The sequence below is a fragment of the Mus pahari genome, chromosome 14 (genome assembly GCF_900095145.1).
Source record: "Mus pahari chromosome 14, PAHARI_EIJ_v1.1, whole genome shotgun sequence".
Classification (NCBI taxonomy): Eukaryota; Metazoa; Chordata; class Mammalia; order Rodentia; family Muridae; genus Mus; species Mus pahari.
In genome coordinates, this window is record NC_034603.1 from 38,396,922 (window position 1) to 38,415,017 (window position 18,096).

Sequence of the window (18,096 nt, forward strand, 5' to 3'; positions counted from 1 at the left end):
GAGTTCAAATCCCAGCAACCACATGGTGGCTCACAACCATCTGTAACAAGATCAGACACCCTCTTCTGGAGTGTCTGAAGACAGCTACAGTGTACTTACATATAATAAATAAATAAATAAATAAATCTTAAAAAAAAATAAATCTTAAAAAAAGACAAGGCTTTATATAGCACAGGCTGGCCAGGATCTTACTTTGTAGTCCAGGCTGGCCTTGTACTTTCTGGGAATCCTCTTGAGCACTTGATTAGAGGTTTGAGCCACCATACCCAGGAGACCTCCACACAGAGGTATTCCTTTGTGCATGCACCCCTGCATGCATACAAATTCATGTAACAAAATATTGTAGAATAGCATGCATAGAGAGGTGATTCCAGCAGGCCAGGCAAAGCAAAGGCCAATGAGAGTGGCCATGGCTGGTGTCTCGGTTAGATTTCTACTTTGTAATAAAACACCCCAACCAAGAGCAACATGGGGAGGAAAGGGTTTGTCTCAGCTTACAATGCTCAGGTCACACTCCCTTTCTGAGGGAAGTCAGGGCAGGAACCTGGAAGCAGGAACTGAAGCAGAGGCCACCAAAGATTGCAGCTCACTGGCTTGCTCTACCTGCTTTCTTACACAATCCAGGACCACATGCCCAGGGGTGGCACCACCCACAGTGGGCTGGGACCTCCCACACCAATTACCAGTTAAGAGAAGGCTTCACTGGCTTCTCCACAGGCCAACCTGGTGAGGGTGTTTTCTCAGGTGAGGTTCCCTCTTCTCAAATGGCTCTAGCTTGTGTCAAGTTGACATAAAAGTAGCCAGCACTGCTGGAAGTTGGAGAATACTCCAGGGAAAAGAGAAGTAGGTGCAAAGACAGGTAAGAGGTGTCAAGTTCTAGGAGCATCAAGTAGAATATATTTCAGTACATCTGGAGCAAGTTTAAGTATGGTTTATTAAAACATAAGACCAGAAAAGAAAAATACATATAATGTCAAAGAAACAAGCAGAATCTTGAAAGTCTTTTATATCATTATCCACAAGGCAATGGGAGTCATCAAACGGTGTTTTTTTCTCATTTTGGTTTTTTTTTTCCCCCTGTCATCTCATAGACCAGGCTGATAGAAAATGTAATCCTCCTGCCTCAGCTTCCTGAATGATGGGGTTCAGAAAACTATTTTAAATAGGACAATGATGCCAGATTTAAGTTTTAGAAAAAATATCACTTCTGGATAACGAAGAATTTTAATTGAAGGTGCCAGGCAGAGAGGCCATGTGGAAGGCCAAATGGGGGTTGTGGCTTGCACATCAGGAGCGCACCCAGAGCAAGTCTGAATGTGCACCCATCTGTGCCAAGAAGCCTCCAGAGAATTCAAACTCACCTAAGCAATATTTATACTAATTTTCAGAGGGAGTATTAGCGTTGGAAGAGCTCTAGAAACACTCAGAACCTTCTCCCCTCAACTCCATAGGGAAAGAAAAGCCCAGGGGCAAATTCACTTGCTCAGGGTCACATAACACATTAGTCAGTGGCAGAACGCGTCTGTCTATAGTTACAAAGCCTCACCCATCCTCTGGTGAGACTAACCGGCTGGAGGTGCCGTGCCAACAGGAGTAGATCTGAGGAGCTGGAAGAACATTTGAAGGGATTGGATACAGTTTCTTCGTCTTTTGCTTTACCACTAGCAACTCCAGGGATAGTTCTTTCCTGCAGAACACTAAGAGAAGCAGATACAGACCTGTGCAGTAGGAGTGCCTATCTGCTCCCAACATCCCCACTCCAGCCAAGAAAGGGAGCAAAGGGCAGGCAGTACCCCGGCCTTCCCTCCCACGTGGTTTCTCCAGCCAAGTTCTCACGGAGAGGCCCCTCCTTCAGCGGCTCCACTGTTACCATGGCAACTGGGTGGGTGGACAGCACGTCCTATCTAGAGGCCAGCAGCCCTCGCGTGGGGAGTTACCATAACAACCCCCCTAGTAATAGAGGGGGTTGGGTCCCGCCTCCCTTCCCCCGCAAATCCAGAGGTAGGTGGTTTGATTGGCAGCTGGGCACACGAAAGAGGGAAAGGGAAGAAAAGGAGTCAAATAAAGATCAACGAAGGAACTAGAGGAGAGGAGGCAACAATAATAAAAGGGGGAAAGGAAGGGAAGGTGTGTGCGCACGCGCACCAGCGGGTGGGCACGCTCCTTCCACGCCAGGCTCTAGCGAGGCAGGGTCCGCGCTCGCCCTCCTCCGCCCGCTCTCCTGCGCCTGCGCGCAGGTGTCCGCGCCCCGCGGGAGGGGGCGCCCGGCGCGTTCGCGTCACGGTCGGCTCTGCGCGTGCGCAGGGCAGCCGGCGACTCGGGTTGCAGGCGCGCGGGTGAGAGCGCCTGTCAGCCGCTGGGTCGGTCCTCCCGCTGGCCCTCCCCCTCCTCGGCCTTCGGGGCAGGCGCGGTGGAGCCCGCCCCTCGGGTCCCCCGATGGGGGAGAAGCGGCGACGGCGGCAGCGGAGTGAGCGAGCCGGAGCGTGAGTGGCCCCGCGGCGGCCATGGGCGACCCAGCCCCCGCCCGCAGCCTGGACGACATCGACCTGTCTGCCCTGCGGGTGAGCACCACCCCCAGCCTCGCGCCCGCGACCCCTGTCCCTATCCCGAGCTCTCGCCGCTCGGGGGTTTCGCCCTCTGGAGGTTCTGGGAGCCAGTTCGGTCCCCACCCTGTGCTGCCCTCCCCCACACTTGCGTGCCACCCCTACCTTGCTGCTGGGATCCGAGTCCCCTCCTTTATAGGCGTTTGAGGGTCACCTCTGGTGTCCCTAAACACAGCCCTGCATCACCTGCAGAGCCTTTCTTGTGCCCCACTCTCCCTCTCTCGGCCCTCGTGTCTGCTTCCTCCACCTCCTCCTCTGGCTCCTGGAATTTTGACTTTGCAACTGCCTCAGCCTCCCCCTCATCCCTCGTTTTCTTCCTCGCCTACCCCTAAATTGCAAGTTGGGCGGCATTTCACCTCCTCGCTCCACCCCACACACCTCCTACGTCTACATCCCACGTTCACTTTCTCTATCCCTTTTCTCATGTTTCTAGTGCAGCTTTTCAGACCCAGGCATTTCCGGTCTCGGGGTCCCTGAATATTACATTACTAACTCTGCAGCCGCGTGGGGCTCGGAGGACAGACAAGTGCACAGTGGGAGGAAGGGAAGCCTGGATTTCCTCGGAAACTCGGGCCGGAAGACGATGTTTACATATATGTACAAGCGCACACACGCACACACACCACGCTGCCTATGTCAGTAGGGAGGGAATTAGTGGGAGTGGAGGCAAAGGAGAGTTGGAGGGAGGGGCTCATTAGTTGGAGGGAGGGGCTCATTAGGGAAGCGGTTAAGAGGAAACAACTGTGTCAGGAATGCTTTCAAATATCCCATTTATTGTTCCACGTGGGGCACTTACTCTCTCTCCTTCCGGAATTTTCAGTTCACCATTTGTAAGTTTTTCTCTAGCGGGCAGCTTTGTCTTAAGGGCAATATAGAAATTTCAAGGTGAACCATTCCAGACGGTCTCCCAGGTGGTGTGGTGTTTTGATTCCGTGCCCGGCGAGCTTTCCCAACCGGCATAGGTGTAGCTAGACCAGGATTTCCCACCTCATGCTTACCTTCTCAGGTCTCTGTACACATTGGCTTCTGGCTTGTAAATTAGCCAGGGAAAAGGCAGCCACCCCACAAGTGCCCCGGATATGACTGGAGGGGAGAGAATTGAAGAGAGCAGAGTCATGTTGTTAATTGGGTTTCTCTAGGTGACACAGTTTTTGGTGTTTTTTTTTTTTTTTTTCTCTCCTCTCCCTTGCCATTCAGGTCATATTTTGTTTGGTACAACGTTGGGTTATGAGACCTGACTTTCTGGAGAACAAGATTGAGTATTGGATCAGTCCTCTCTTCTCTCTCCCTCTCCCTCTTTCCCTCTCTCCCTCTGTGTGTGCCCGCACTTGCTTTGACAAGGGAGGCTTTGGGAGATCAGCTTAGTGTTTAAACTGGGACTCAAGTCCATTGAGATGTAAGATGGAAATCCAGGTTTTGAGTAAAGTTTTAATGTGCTTGGATTTAGAATGCAATTGCAAATTGAAGTTGTTGATTAACTCTGGCCCAGGTTGTCTGGCTGTGGCGACCATAAAGAAACACTGTTACCCAATGGGCAGGTGCAGACCATGACCTTTGATTTTACCTCTGGTCCTCTGCTGCTCCTTTCTCTTGGTTTCTCTGGTAACTTTATCCGGGCCCCCAACTTGGGATTCCCAGCAATTCTGCAATGACTAGTTGCCCTTGGACATGGTATTTCCCTCCTGGACTTCCCTCCGTGAAGTATGTTAGCCTCTTTCCATGCCTACTCTTCCTGGGGTTCCTCTCCTTCCCTTCAAGAGAACCGGGTGACCTGTTCCTTGTACTTCTGTCTGTCCTGCCTTCTGCCTCTGAAGAAAACAGCCCACGTCTCTTACTCTGGTACTCCAGGACCTGTGGAAGAGCTGTACTTTCTTGAATGGGGCTTCTCTCTCAATTGCCAGTCCGGCCCGACACACCTGTGAGAACTGCTTTTGGCTCTGTCAGGCAGCTGGCCCAGTCACAACTTGTTCTTCTGTTCCGGTCTTCTAGTTAGGAGTGGAACCATTGGGAGAATTAACCAAGTGTGTAAGCCTGGTGCTGGTGGCTGGGTGAGGGTGAGGGAAGAGCATCCTTAGGGTTGGGTCCTTAGCCTCTATAAGCCTCAGATGTTTGTCTCCTCTTGTTTCAAGATAAGGCTTGGTTTTCAGCTGACGGTGAGAGTAATAGTCTGCTACTAGAGGAAGACTGAGTTGCACTAATGGATTAGTAAGGAGGCCAGAAGGACCTGCTACTTTGTTACCAGACCACCTTTGCCTTTTTGGACTGTTTGTCCGTCAGTATGGAGGTGTAGTGTAGTGGGGGATGAACGCGAGTCTGGAGTCGCTTTCCTGAGTGGGAGCCCTAGCTTCCCTATCCCCTGTAAGACACAGACCTTGGTTCACCGTCCTTACCTCCCTTCCGTCAGACTCTGCAGTCCAACTCGCCTAAGCTCTGTTTTCATGCCTGTATGGAGGAATTGGCAATAGCACTGGACATAGTTACTGAAGTTAAATGAAGTGATGCACATTAAGTATTTAACTCAGTTCCTAGTGTAGAGTGACCATATTGCCAGTCAGAGAAGCCTCCTAGAACTCTAATAACTCTCCCTCCCTGCTTTATGTCTCTATACAATTCTCTTTTTTCATACTTATTATCACTAGTTGACATAGATCTATTTCTGTCCATCTTGACTGAAATGTGGATTAAGGCTGGAGGTATAGCTCGGTAGTAATTGTCTGCTAAACACGGGTGACGCACTAGGATTTTCAGTGCTACAAAAATAAAAGCATATTGTAAGCTAAAATTCTGACTGTCCTGTGTCCTTGTGCCTAAAGCATTTTATGTAGTGGGACTCAGATATTTGTTGGGTAAGTGCATATTGTAACAACTGGAAGCTGTTAGTGTAATGTTTGCTTAAAGTAATAAAGAAAGCTAGACCTGGCCAGAGGAGATGGCTCGGTGTAAAGGCAGTCACTGCCAAGTCTGATGACAGCCTGAGCTCGATCCTCAGAACCCACCCGGTAGAGGAAGAAGGTAGGTTGTCCTCTCACTTCTTTCTACACATGTGCCAGGCTGCATGTATGCATGAGGTCATACATATAAACACCCAAGGGTATACACATATACACACAAATATAAGTATATGCTAGGTGCTGTGGCACACACTTTATTAACTCTAGGTGGGGTCTTTGAGTTACAGGACAGCCTGGTCTACATAATAGAGAAACGCTGCCTTAAAAGACAAAACAAAAGTTCAAAGGCAACCTGGAATACATGAGAACCTGTCTCAAAATCAAGGACAGAAAGAGTCTTTTCAGAGATGCTTTGGAATCAGACCTTGCCTTGTGATAAAGCAGAGCTCCGGATGCTTCTGATCAAGCAACGGCTAAAATAAAGTTTGTATTATCCTAGAGAAAATTGAGGCCTCTAGTATGAAGTCATCTTTGCTTGTGTCCCAACTTGGTTATATTCTAGAAGAATCTTCTGACTTGGAACTGTTGGCTTCTCACAGAGGATAAAGCTTGAGCAAAAGCAGCTGGAAGCGGGGAGCAGACCCCAGGCTGACCTCTTTCCTTTGACGTGACCGCTTTTGGTTGACCCACTTCATGAATCAGACAGTTTCTTTTTTACTGTCCAGCAGCTCCAAGTTTTAGACTGCAGTGTCTCTGCAGCTGTGGAGCCAGGCGGTGCTGCTGTATCGAAGTGATGCCACGGCACAAGGGGCTTGTTACCGGGTGGTAGCTGCTGACAGGTGGCTTTTTCTCAAATGACTTTGCATGTTTTGTGTCTCTCAAATGATTATGTGTGTTTTTTGAGGATGCTGTTCCTCCTGTCTGCTGCTGTAGAGCCGGCACCACTAGAAAACTGGCAGCGGGCATATGTTTAGGCCGCCGAGCAGTGTGGGACTGCTGCTGTGTGCTGAGATGCTAACTGTCCGCGTGTTGATGACAGATGTCCTAGGCAGACGAAAGGGAAGACTAACTTCCTGTAGCAGCGGTGAGGGCAATTAGTGACTTTCCCCCCAAGAGGATGGCAGGAGGAGGGGGATTTGAAAGCTGTGGCATTTGAGGTGATGTAAAATGATGGAAGGATGATGGGAGACGCCGTTGCTGGAACTGGGTGTTCATCCATTACCCAGACAGGAGAGACATCACAACCCTTCATGTTGTAGAATAGAGCAAATTGCCATAGCTTAGCGACACGTGAAGAACAGTTCTTTGGGAAATGGAGGTGGGCATGTGTGCGTGCGTGTTCATGTGCATGTGTGGGTGCACATAACCTGTGGAGGCTAGGGAATGCTGGCTGTCTTTTTTACTCTCCACTGTACACCCTTTGACACAGTCTCACTGACCCAGAGACTATTTCGGGCTAAGCTGGCTGCTCATGGAGCTCCTGGTATCTACCAGTTTTTGGGGGGTTTTGTTTTGTTTTTTGAGACAGGGTTTCTCTGTGTATCCCTGGCTGTCCTGGAACTCACTCTGTAGACCAGGCTGGCCTTGAACTCAGAAATCCGCCTGCCTCTGTCTCCCAAGTGCTGCGATTAAAGGTGTGCACCACCACTGCCCAGCTCTACCTACCAGTTTTATCTTCTCCCTTCAATGTTGAGGTTATGGGCACACACAGTTAGTTTTGCCTAACTTTTTGATGTGGTTGCTGGGGATTCAAGCTTACATCAAGTGCTATTACCTGCTAAGCTGTCTTTGTAGTGGCTTGGCAATGAAAACAACTGGAAGTGGGGTGAGTGGTTCAGTCAATGAGCTGTCTGCCTCATAAGCCTGAGGACCCGACTTTGGATCTGCAGCACCCATGTGAAAGCCAGGTAGGGTAGCACATATCTGTAACTCCAGCCTGGGGCTGAGGCACATGGGTCCCTAGAGTCCATTGGCCAGCTAGCCTAGCCAAATAAATGGCTAGAACCATTATAAGGTGGAGAACCATCAAAAAGAGAAGATACTGATGTTGACTCCCCCTCAATTGTATGTGCACCCATATGTCCATGTACACACATGAGTGTATATGTAACTCTGCACCCCACCCCATAACAGGAAGCAGGGTCAGCAAGACATTGATCTGGTCTCATTCCCTCCCCAAGAGCCCATGATGCTGTATAAGATACAGCTTCAGCCTTACTCCATTGAGCTACAAACTGTGCCTAAGAGAGAATGAATAAGGCACAATTTGGGCTACTTAGAACACTTTGTCACTTAGGGGAAAGGATAGCAGGGAAGTGTTTAACTTCTGTTGACGAGCTTGCAGTTTGATCTAGGTCTATACACAAGGAATGCAGTAACCTGTCCGCCCAATCACATACAAGCATCCTGGGCCTGGAGTGCATCTCCAGCCGTCTGAGTCTACCTGCAGAACTTTGTGTCTCCAGAGTCCAATCAAAGTTGTGGAGCTGTCACTGAGCATTGTCTTGCTGCTGCTATCCAGGTCTAGACCCCATGGGAAGGATATGATATTGTATTCAAAACTACTAAACTTCTGAACCAGTACTCTTGAGCATCCGCTTAAGTAATGCCTTTGCAAACTCAGACCTTAGAAGTACTATCCCTTCTCCTACCTGGCGTTTTGTTATATTGCCCAGGCTGGCCTCAAACTCCTGGACTTGATGGTCCCAAGTGGTTGGTACTACAGGCATGTACCACTGTGCCCTCCTAGGCTGTCCTGGTCTGTTTGTTTGTATGTTTTTATGTGTATGAGTGTTTTGCCTTCATGTATATCTGTGTACCTTATGTGTGTTTGGTGCCTGCAGCACCTAGAAAAGGACATAGGAATTCCTTGGAACAGGAGTTATAGTTGTTAGCCACCATGTGGGTGCTAGGATCTGAACCTGGGACCTCTGGATGAGCAGCCAGTGCTCTTAACCTCTGAGCCATCTCGAGCCTTGCTCTTACCTTACAGTTAGTGTTTCCTCAGTATCTTAGAGCCAATCATCATGAAATTAATTTTCAGCCCCACACTCCCTCAGCACCCACCGTGTAACAGTTTATGCCAGTAACCCTTTAGGCTCTCCCCAACCCCATTGAAAAATAGAACAGAAAGTGATTGAGTTAATGAATGGCTTAAAAAAATCTGTGTGTGTATGAATGTGTCTATGCATTTATGCATGTGGGTCCCATGGTGTGTGTGGTTAGAAATGAGGACAACCTTGGGTGTGGGTCCTTGCTTGCATCCCGCCTTATTTGAGGCAGTCTTTTGTTCACTACTGCCTAGGCCGGGCCAGCCGGGCTGCAGGCTCCCAGAGGTTGTCCTGTCTGCCTCCCAGCTTGCACCTGGCTTTACATAGGTTCTGGTAATTTGAACTTGGTTCTATGCCTGTGTGCTAAGTGCTTTACCCACTGAGCCATCCTCCCAGTCCTAATTGACTTTTTTGTTGTTGGTTTTTGCTGGTTTTACTCTGCCACGGAGGCTGGTGACACTGTGTAGTCCAGGCTGACTCAAACTCTGGTGATCCTTATGCCTTTGTTTCCCAAGTGCTGGGGTTACGGGATGACTACACAAGTTTTGTTTTTCTTGTCATTGTTCCCTGACAGTATGGTATAGCAACTGTTATATAGCATTTATATTTACATTAGGTATTAAAAATGATCTAGAGATTTAAAGTCTGCAGGAGAGTATGTAAGTTCTATGCAAACACTACATGTTTTTAGCTGTGCTTGTCAATAAAAGCATACAGTCCTAGCAGCTTCGTCAGGTTGAGGTAGAAGAATTGCCAGTTCAAGGCCTGCTTAGGTATAGAGTATGCTTAAAGCTGGCTTTGGCAATTTAGTGAGCTGTCTCCAAATCAAAGTATTGGAGGCCTGGTGAAGCTGGGTGTGGTGGTGCATGCCTTTAATCCCAGCTTGAGGGAGGCAGAAGCAGGTGGTTGTCTGTGTTGAGGCCAGCCTGGTCTACAGAGTGAGTGCTAGGACAGCCAGAGCTACATAGTGAGACCTTGTCCTGGGTGTGTGTGTGTGTGTGTGTGTGTGTGCGCGTGTTTGGGGTAGGGGAGGGTAGCTAGTGAAATGAAACGTCTTAGTAGAGAAAGCCACTCACTGCCAAACCTAATGGTTCAGGTTCAGCCTCTGAGACCCACATAGTGGGAGTAGAGAACTTCAAGCCCCCAGATTATTCTCTCAGCTCTGCATATGCACACATAGACATATAAATAGATAAACGTGATTTTAAAAAAAGCTTTTTTGGTTTTGCAAGATGAGATTTCTTTGTGAGTTCTGGCTGTCCGCCTGCCCCTGCCTCACAGTGCTAGGATTAAAGGTGTGCTCCACCACTGCCAGCCAATGAACGTGATTTTAGGGGTGTAGGAGGGGAAAAGAGGGCTGTACTGTCAATATGGTGGCAGACACCTGTAGCCCCAGAATTTGGGAGGGAAGATCCGGGGTTTGAGTACAAAGGCAGGCCTGGGGTGTCCCTGGTAGGGTGCTTGCTTAGCACAGTTAAGGCTTTAGACTCCACTCTCTCACAAAACCCAGTGTTTGCTTTGTTTTTGTTTGAAACTAGAGTCTGGCTATTTAGCTGAGGCTAGCCGTAGAACTGCTATATATATAGCCCAGGCTGGTCACAAACTTGGAATTCTCCTGCCTCTGCCTCCCAAGCCCTGGGTTAGGTCTATGCCTCTGTGCCAACATTGTGCATCATTTTTCTGATTTGAATGGTTCTGAGACCGGGTCTTACTTTGTCTTCTGGCTGGCCTAGAACTCAGCGTGTAAGTCAGGTTCCCTGGTCTTCCTCCTGCCTTAACCCCCGAGGACTGGGGTCACAGATGTGAGTCATAAACACCTGGCTTGTTTTCACAAGACAAAAATGTTTGGTTGGTTGACTGAGAGGCATAAGCCAAGCTGGCATTGCTTTAAGAAAAATAAAAAACAATAAATAGAAATGAAGCCACAGATAGAATTAGTGACTAAAAATGAGACTGTGTTGTTGGTCAGCAGTTGTGAATCTGAGGTGTTGAAAACTTCAGACTTCACTTTGGTCCAAAAGAACTTAGTCTGAAGTTCTGTGGGGAAAATGTTTTATAAAATAATGGATTACTTGTGGAAAGGGCACAGGACTGTAATCCTCATGTATTTATTGGGGGTGGGAGTGGGGTTCCTGAGTCCTGGGTCTATGGACTCACTGTGAGTTTGTGCAGGTGAGTGTTCCGCTCTGGGAGCTGGGTTGTTAGTTAGTCTGAGCAGTGGCTTAGGTAAGCGAGTCTCTCATAAGAACAATCTGGCTTGGCCTTGACTTAGCTCTTTGTGAGAAGCAGGATTCTCCCTCTAACATTAGACAGATCCTGTGTATAAATAGACAGAGACTCTCATTTACATTGTGCACAGTAAAGGATGAGTGGGGTGTGTTGGGAAGTGTTAGTGATTTTTGAATGCTTGAAAGGAAAGAGCGTTGGGGCAGCCACAAGTCTTGGACTTCTTGGAGGAGCCAGCCTCCAGAACCAGCTTGAATGTCAGGTGGATGGAGGGTGTGAAAGGGTAGGATGGGCTGTGTGGAGTTTGGTGGCACAGCCTTCCAGAGGAGTCTGAGAAGCTTGAATGAGGTGAGTGGAGGAATTGGAACATTTGAGAAAAGTGAGGCTGGCTGGGGAGGGAGACCTTCTGCAGAGGAGGCAGTTCAGACCTCATCCCCACAGTAGGAGACCATGCAGGCCAGAGTTGACAGGTGAATGGAACATTCCTGTAGCCTGGGACCCTCAGCCAGCATTCGGCTCACTGCGTGCATGTGTCACTGAATGTATTTAATTTGTCTTTGATACCTCTGCCTCTTCTGTAGGGCCTTATAATAGTTGGCCTCCTGAGGGAACATGGAAAATTTCTCACACCCATTTCTACCTGGTCTGTTGGAGCATGGGATTTGCAGGGGTGGACTGTAAATGGTTCCTGGACCCACAAGGAGTTTTCCATCGACAGCAATTCTTACAGAGAGTGATTGAGGCTCAGAAGGACTGAGTGAAGAAAATTCCACCTTCTTTGAGACCTACCATGAAACCTTTGGTTTTTTTCCACAAAGCCTCTGTCATAGTACCAGCTCTTAGCTGGTGATCTTATCTGCTCCTTGTAGACCATGTGGCTTAATTTGATTACACATTGCTGTAGATCAGATAATTTGTTACGCATCTTCCCTACAACTTTCTTATACATGGGGGCCGTGAGCCTTATTTCCTGTTGATCCGTAACTGCCTACAAAGATGCTGACTACAAGCTAGGGATTCAGTAATTATTCACTTGGTTGGAGACAGGGCTCTTGACTTGTTCCTTCCTACAGATTTAGTTCCTGAGCCATAACGGGTGGTAAGAATATGGTGGGCCCAGGGGATAGAGAGCTGTACAAGTCAGTGCTCAGTGATTCACAGCTGAGTGGCACTGCCCTCCAGGGTATGTTTGGAAATTTTGAGGAGGGAGTTTTAACCGTCACTATGTCTTGGGAACACTAAAAGCACTTAATATGTAGGGAGCAGGGATATTAGCCACCCTACAGTCTTGCAGGCATCGTATGGAAGAATGTTTTTCCACTTTTGGTTGTTTCGAAAACCCTTGTGAGTTTGCTGTGGTTATCAGAGAGGCCAGGGAAGGATACGTTAGCTTCAGTAGAAAGGAGTCCTTGCCTCCTGCTTACCTCTTTCTGGGAAGGGCTTTTCCACACAGCTCATATCTCTCAGACAGAGCTTTGTTTGCTAGTACACCTCTGAAAGCAAAATAGGTGGGCTCTGTGCCAGATGTACGGACAGCTCCCATGTTCTCCTCACTACCCGCCCGTTCTTTCAAGACTCATTTGAAAGACAGTGATGGAAACCTGCCGAACTTGGACTTTCATTCTCAGTAACTTAGTGAAAAGCCTTCAAAGAAATTATTGACTAGGGTACCGCAAGAACAGAAGTCGGTGTGTGCGTGGAGAGACATAGGCACAGAGACAGAGGTTGGGGTATTTGTTCTCTCAGCCTGGTCATCTTCTGCTTGTCCCTCACAGGTAGAAGACTGAGTCTCCTCCGGATGAACCCCTATAAACCAAAAGGTGTTCTGCTCTTGTCCTCTCAGGTCTCACCCTAGCCTTCCTCCCACTCTCCACACCTTACAGGGATGTATGAGACGGCAGAAGGCACCCCGCTGTAGTGTATGGGGCTATAGGAGCCAAGGATGTGCAGCAGAACTTGTCGGTCACTTGTCCTTATTTAGCTGAGGTCCAGAGAAACTGGCAGAGTCCCCCCAACTGGCAGAGTCCCCCTAAGTGTGTGGGCACTGTTTTGGGACATACGGCAAAGCAGGATTGGAGGCATGGGAGTGTGTGCACCAGAGCCTGATTTTCTGGCCCTCAAATCCTCTCTCATAAGCCCTTCTTTTTCTGCCTTTCTTCAGTTCAGAACAAAGAATGCTTTGATACGACTCATTTGTATTTTAATGTGTTCATTTCAGGAGGGGGTTTGGGAGCTGGAGCAAGGAACACTCACTGTGCAGTAGGTTCTGTCCTTGTGTGATCTCAGTTTCCCTCACAGTAGCCCTTTGAGGTGAACGACAAGCCAGGTTTTCAACAAGAGAAACGAAGAGAAGCTACTTGGAAGTTCAGTAACCCATCTGAGGTCTGAGATTGGGTAGTCAGCGGGCGGCTGGACCTGGATTCAGTCTCAGATCTGACTCACTGTAGAACCAGAGCTTCTGTTAAGTGCCTGAGGTTGGAGGCAGGGAGTATGGGGGTGGGCATTGAGGAAAGGGCAGGGAAGCAGTGTGTGGCCAGGACCTTACAGTTTTCTGCTTGTTTCAGTTGCAAATGTGTAAAATTTCTGTGACCTGTGGCAAATGGATTGTGTAGGTTTGCCCAGGACTTGTAAAGTTCTCAGTGGCTTTTCAGTATGGCTCATTTAATGGATTAGAGGCAGCCAGTGTGAAAATGGTTTCTGCCCTCCAAAAGCGCAGGGTTCAGATCTCTAGGTCTGTGCCTTTAAAAAAAAAAAAAAGATTTATTTTTATTTTACATTTATGAGCTACGATAATCATGTGTATGAGTGTTTGCCTGCATGTATGTGTGTGTACTGTGTATGCCTGATGTGCGTAGAAGCATGAAGAAGAGATTGGAGATTTTGAAACTGGAATTACAGGTGGTTCTGAGCTTCCATGTGGATGCTAGAAACTAAAACCTGGGCCCTCTACCAGAGCAGCAACATTGTAGTTATATTTAGCTTTTTGTTTTGTTTTTGTTTTGACCTTTGACTCTGAGACAGGGTTTCTGTAACCTCTCCTGTCCTGGAACCCACTCTGTAGAGAAGGCTGGCCTCGAACCCACAGAGATCTGCCTTCCTGAGTACTGGGATTAAAGACATGCGCCACCACCGCCTGGCACATTTATCTGTTTTTAAATGTACAGTTTTGTGGTATTAAGTAAATTCTGTCACCGTCCTCCAGAATGTTTTCATGTTTCCCCAGCTGCGTCTCTTGTGCCCATCAAACACCATCTATGCCCTGCGTCCCCAGCCGAGATACAGACTTGGTCTCTGTGTGTAGAACTGAGCATAGTTGTAGACAAGGGCAAATGGATGCTTAACATTTGTCCAGTCAGGTGAGGTGAACTGTTTCCGAGTCACCAATGGCTTGGAATATTGACCTTGCAGGCTCCGATGTTCGATGAGAGGTCTCTGAAAGGGCATCTAGGCATCATGAGAGGATTGGGCGGCTAGTAAGACGAGAAGTGGTTCCATGTTCAGCACCAGGTACCTTGCAGGACTTCCGGGCCTTGTTGTTGTTATTGTATGTCATCAGCCTTTGACTTCATTTCGTCCTGTGCTTTGAAGGATATGTGTTAGAGCAGTGCTTCTCAGCCTTCCTAGTGCTTTGACCCCCCCCCCCCAAACCATAAAATTATTTTCATTGCTACTTTGTAACTGTACTTTTGCTACTGTTATGAGTCATAATGTAAATATCTGTTTTCTGATGACCTTAGGCTACCCCTGTGAAAGGGTCAGTCCCAAAGGAGTCTCAACCTACAGGTTAAGAACACACTATGTTGGGACTGGAGAGATGGCTCAGAGGTTACAAGCACTGACTGCTCTTCCAGAGGTCCTGAGTTTAATTCCCAGCAACCACAAGGTGGCTTACAACCATCCATAATGGAATCTGATGCCCTCTTCTGGTGTGTCTGAGTACAATGATAATGTACTCACATATATAAAATAAATACATCTTTTAAACAAAAAAGTAAAAAAACAAAACAAAACAAAAAAGCTGGACGATGGTGGTGCACACCTTTAATACCAGCACTTGGGAGGCAGAGGCAGGTAGATTTCTGAGTTCGAGGCCAGCCTGGTCTACAAAGTGAGTTCCAGGACAGCCAAGGCTACCCAGAGAACCTGTCTCAAAACAAACAAACAAAAAAAACCCACCACCAACAAAAAGAACCATTGCCTTAGAGGAAGTTGGGAGGACCATTTAAAAGGTAAAGGATAATAAAATTTAGCAGTTTTCTGCATTTGCGCATGATAGGGGTGCATGTGGCACTGGAACAATTTGAATGCCTTCCTCTGAGGTGTTCACATCAGTGGACAGACCCAAAGCATAACCCAGAAATAGTTTAGTTATCTTCAAGTGGAACCCTGCCAACCTAACTTTCCCTTGTTTCTGCCATCTAACAGTTTGTTCTTTGATCTTCAGTGGGATGTGGGAACACGAGAGAGGGGTGAGATAGGCTTGGTGTTCAAGTGAGCCAGCAAGAAGGGAAGGAGCTGCTTCCTCGCGCTGACCACCTGGGAGGTCAAGAGAAACCTGTAGGGCATGCTGTGGAAATAGCCAGTCCGGCGTGCAGTGGTTAGCACTGCGCCCCTGGATTCCCATCAGGAGCCTGTACCAGGCGTGAGCTTGGTTCCCACAGTCCTGGCTCCTGCTTATCCAGGGGCTTTCTCTCCAACAGCCCTCTCAGGCCCTTTCCCTGTTCTTAGAGGCTGCATGTACTCAGCCTGTTAGCAATTGAGGCTGGTTGCTGTTCTTGGATGGAGGTTACCTAACCCTGCTGCTCAAAGTGTGAGTAAAGAAACATTCTGTTGGTTTTCTGAGAACCTGACTTCCTTTGGTGTTGCTCTGTAGTCTGTATGCCATCATTGTGCCTAATGAAAGCAAAAAGGGACCTCATTGCTTGTGCCTACAGCAGAACCCACTGGCCACCTTACACTTTACAGGGTGGCAGCTGAGGCCCAAGCTCTACAGTCAGAGCTGATCTCTGATGCTTAAGTGCTTAGTAACTTTGTTGGCTTGCAAGTGTTCGTGTGTGCTGGTCATTCAGGGGTCCTTGGTGTAGTGTGTTCAGCAGGTTAACAGTGGGCATTATGATAGTGCCCAGATCCCCTACCCTGGCTTCATGACCTACTTGAATAAAAGTGATGTCTAGAGACTTCCAGTTGGAGGCCTGTTCAAACACCTTTCCGTAGCTGCTTTTGAACATGATCCGTGGGGTGGGTGTGGTGCCAGGAGACCTGGTTCTCCATTCTAACTCTAGCATAAGTCTCTTCTGGACTTGGTTTCTTCACTTGCAAAATGAGGGGGTAGTAATTGAGTGGCTTTCAGGCAGAGACTCATTCAAAACCACCTGTGCATAGCCAGGCCCTGCCCAGGGGGTGATTCACCATACTCAGGGTGGGGCCCTGGTATCTTGGTTTCTTGCCCAGAACTGTGGAAAGAGACTTGAGACACAGAACTCCTTCCTTTCTTCCCTAACTCTGAGCTCAAAGTTCATATTATAAGGTGGCTTGTTTGTTTGTTTGTTTGTATTTGGTCTATGACCTTTCATAGAAGTTCACATGCCTCTGCTTCCCAAATGCCGTGACTAAAGGTGTACACTTGACTGTACCACTGATTTAGACTTACAAATCAGCCAGATGGGATTTAAGGTGTTCTTCGTTCGAGGAAAAACACCAAAGGAGGAGGTGAAAAAAATGATGCGATGATGGAGAGGCTCGGGAGATCGCAGGCGGAGAAGATGTTGGAGCATAGGCATGAGACCGAGTGCCTGTGCTCGAGACGCCTTTGGGGCGTCGATGCCCAAAGGCTGCCCAGGTCCAGACTGGTGCTGCCAAGGGAGAGTTAGAACCAGGTGAGGGTTGGTTTTAGGAGACAGGGTTCTCACTTGGGTTTTGAGGATTGGGAGTAGGGGCTAGCCAGAATAGGTGCAGCCCTTTTTCACACAGGCCTTGACAACAAGCTTGGATTTTAAACCCTGCTAATCACCGTGTGATCTTTGGCACACAGCCAGCACTCCACACCTAATTTTTTATCCTTTGTAAAATGAGGATAACAAACCCAATATAATAGGACTGTTGAGAGTGTTAAATGAAAGTGCTTAGCCTGGCGAATGCTTATTAGATATAGGGTGTGAAGCCCCTTTTCCTTCGGAAGAGAAGGGATCTCAGAGAATTCAGCTCCCATTCTCTCCTGATTACTTAGTTTTGTTTAAGAAGGAGAAAGCAAATCCCAGCACTCGGGAGGCAGAGGCAGGCGGATTTCTGAGTTCGAGGCCAGCCTGGTCTACAAAGTGAGCTCCAGGATAGCCAAGGCTATACAGAGAAACCCTGTCTCAAAAAACCAAGAGAGAGAGAGAAAGAGAGAGAGAGAGAGCGAGAGCGAGCGAGCAGTCAGCCCGAGGTGTGGTCTGGAGTTGTAGAGCTTGCTCCCCAGCTCCTGTTGGCTGTCCTGGAGCTCTCCAGCCACAACCACCCCTCAGTCTTCCAGTGTCCCTGGGAAAAGGAGTAACTTAAATCTTACCCAAGCACAAAACTCCTACTGGACTTGCCCCCCAGGCAGGGTTCCCTGCAGTCCCTGGGCAGTTTCTTTGCCCCTGCCTGCTTTTGTGAAAACTGTGGGCCCACCCAGAGGAAGCACTCAGCTGGGGGGGGGGGGAGATGACAGTCTGGTGGGGGTACACTTGGGATGTGAGAGGCAGGGCTTCTGTATAAACATGCAAGAGCTTTATGTAGCATACAGACTGAGGGCTGGCTGGTGAAGATACTTGGCTCCCCTATAGCCTTGGCTGGGTTAACTTACTGCCCCTGTGGCTTCAGCTTAAATATCATGTCCTTTGCTGGCTTTCCTTCCCTCTTGGTCTGTCATTAATCTTTCTAATAGTACCAAGTCCCTTTTCTTTAGGACTTAACAGCTGTGGAACTAACTGTATCTTCCTTCAGTAGATGCCTTGTCAAGTAGACTGTAAGCTTCCTGAAGGGAGGGCTCTCTCTATTTTGTATTACCTGCCCCGTTCTAGTTGCTAACACCTTTGCTTCCCAGCTACTTCATTAAAAACAAAATTTTTACTTTATATGTTTGCCTGCATGTATGTATGTGATTCTTACACATGATAGGAGCTCGCAGAGTCAGAACAGGGCTTGGGAACCCCCGGATGGAGCTGGAGTTACAGATGATTGTGAGTGTGAAGACTGTGGTTGCTAGGAACAGAGGAGTGTGAAGACTCTGGTTGCTAGGAACAGTGGAGTGTGAAGACTGGTTGCTAGGAACAGAGGAGTGTGAAGACTCTGGTTGCTAGGAACAGA

General features: G+C 48.2%; 1 protein-coding gene across 11 annotated transcripts in view; it reads left to right on the plus strand.

The window, feature by feature from the left end:
* The first annotated feature begins 2,281 nt into the window (after positions 1-2,281).
* The window catches only part of Mink1 (misshapen like kinase 1), a 52,940-nt gene continuing 37,125 nt past the window's right edge, over positions 2,282-18,096 (plus strand). For 8 of the 11 annotated variants that reach the window (XM_029545640.1, XM_029545641.1, XM_029545643.1 and 5 more), the window contains exon 1: positions 2,315-2,561. In XM_029545640.1, the coding sequence (XP_029401500.1) occupies positions 2,505-2,561 (57 nt within the window). In that variant the 5' untranslated portion in view covers positions 2,315-2,504. Of the gene's footprint in view, positions 2,562-18,096 lie in introns of all 11 variants that reach the window. The other 3 variants (XM_021212931.2, XM_021212934.2, XM_021212935.2) reach the window with 1 other exon arrangement.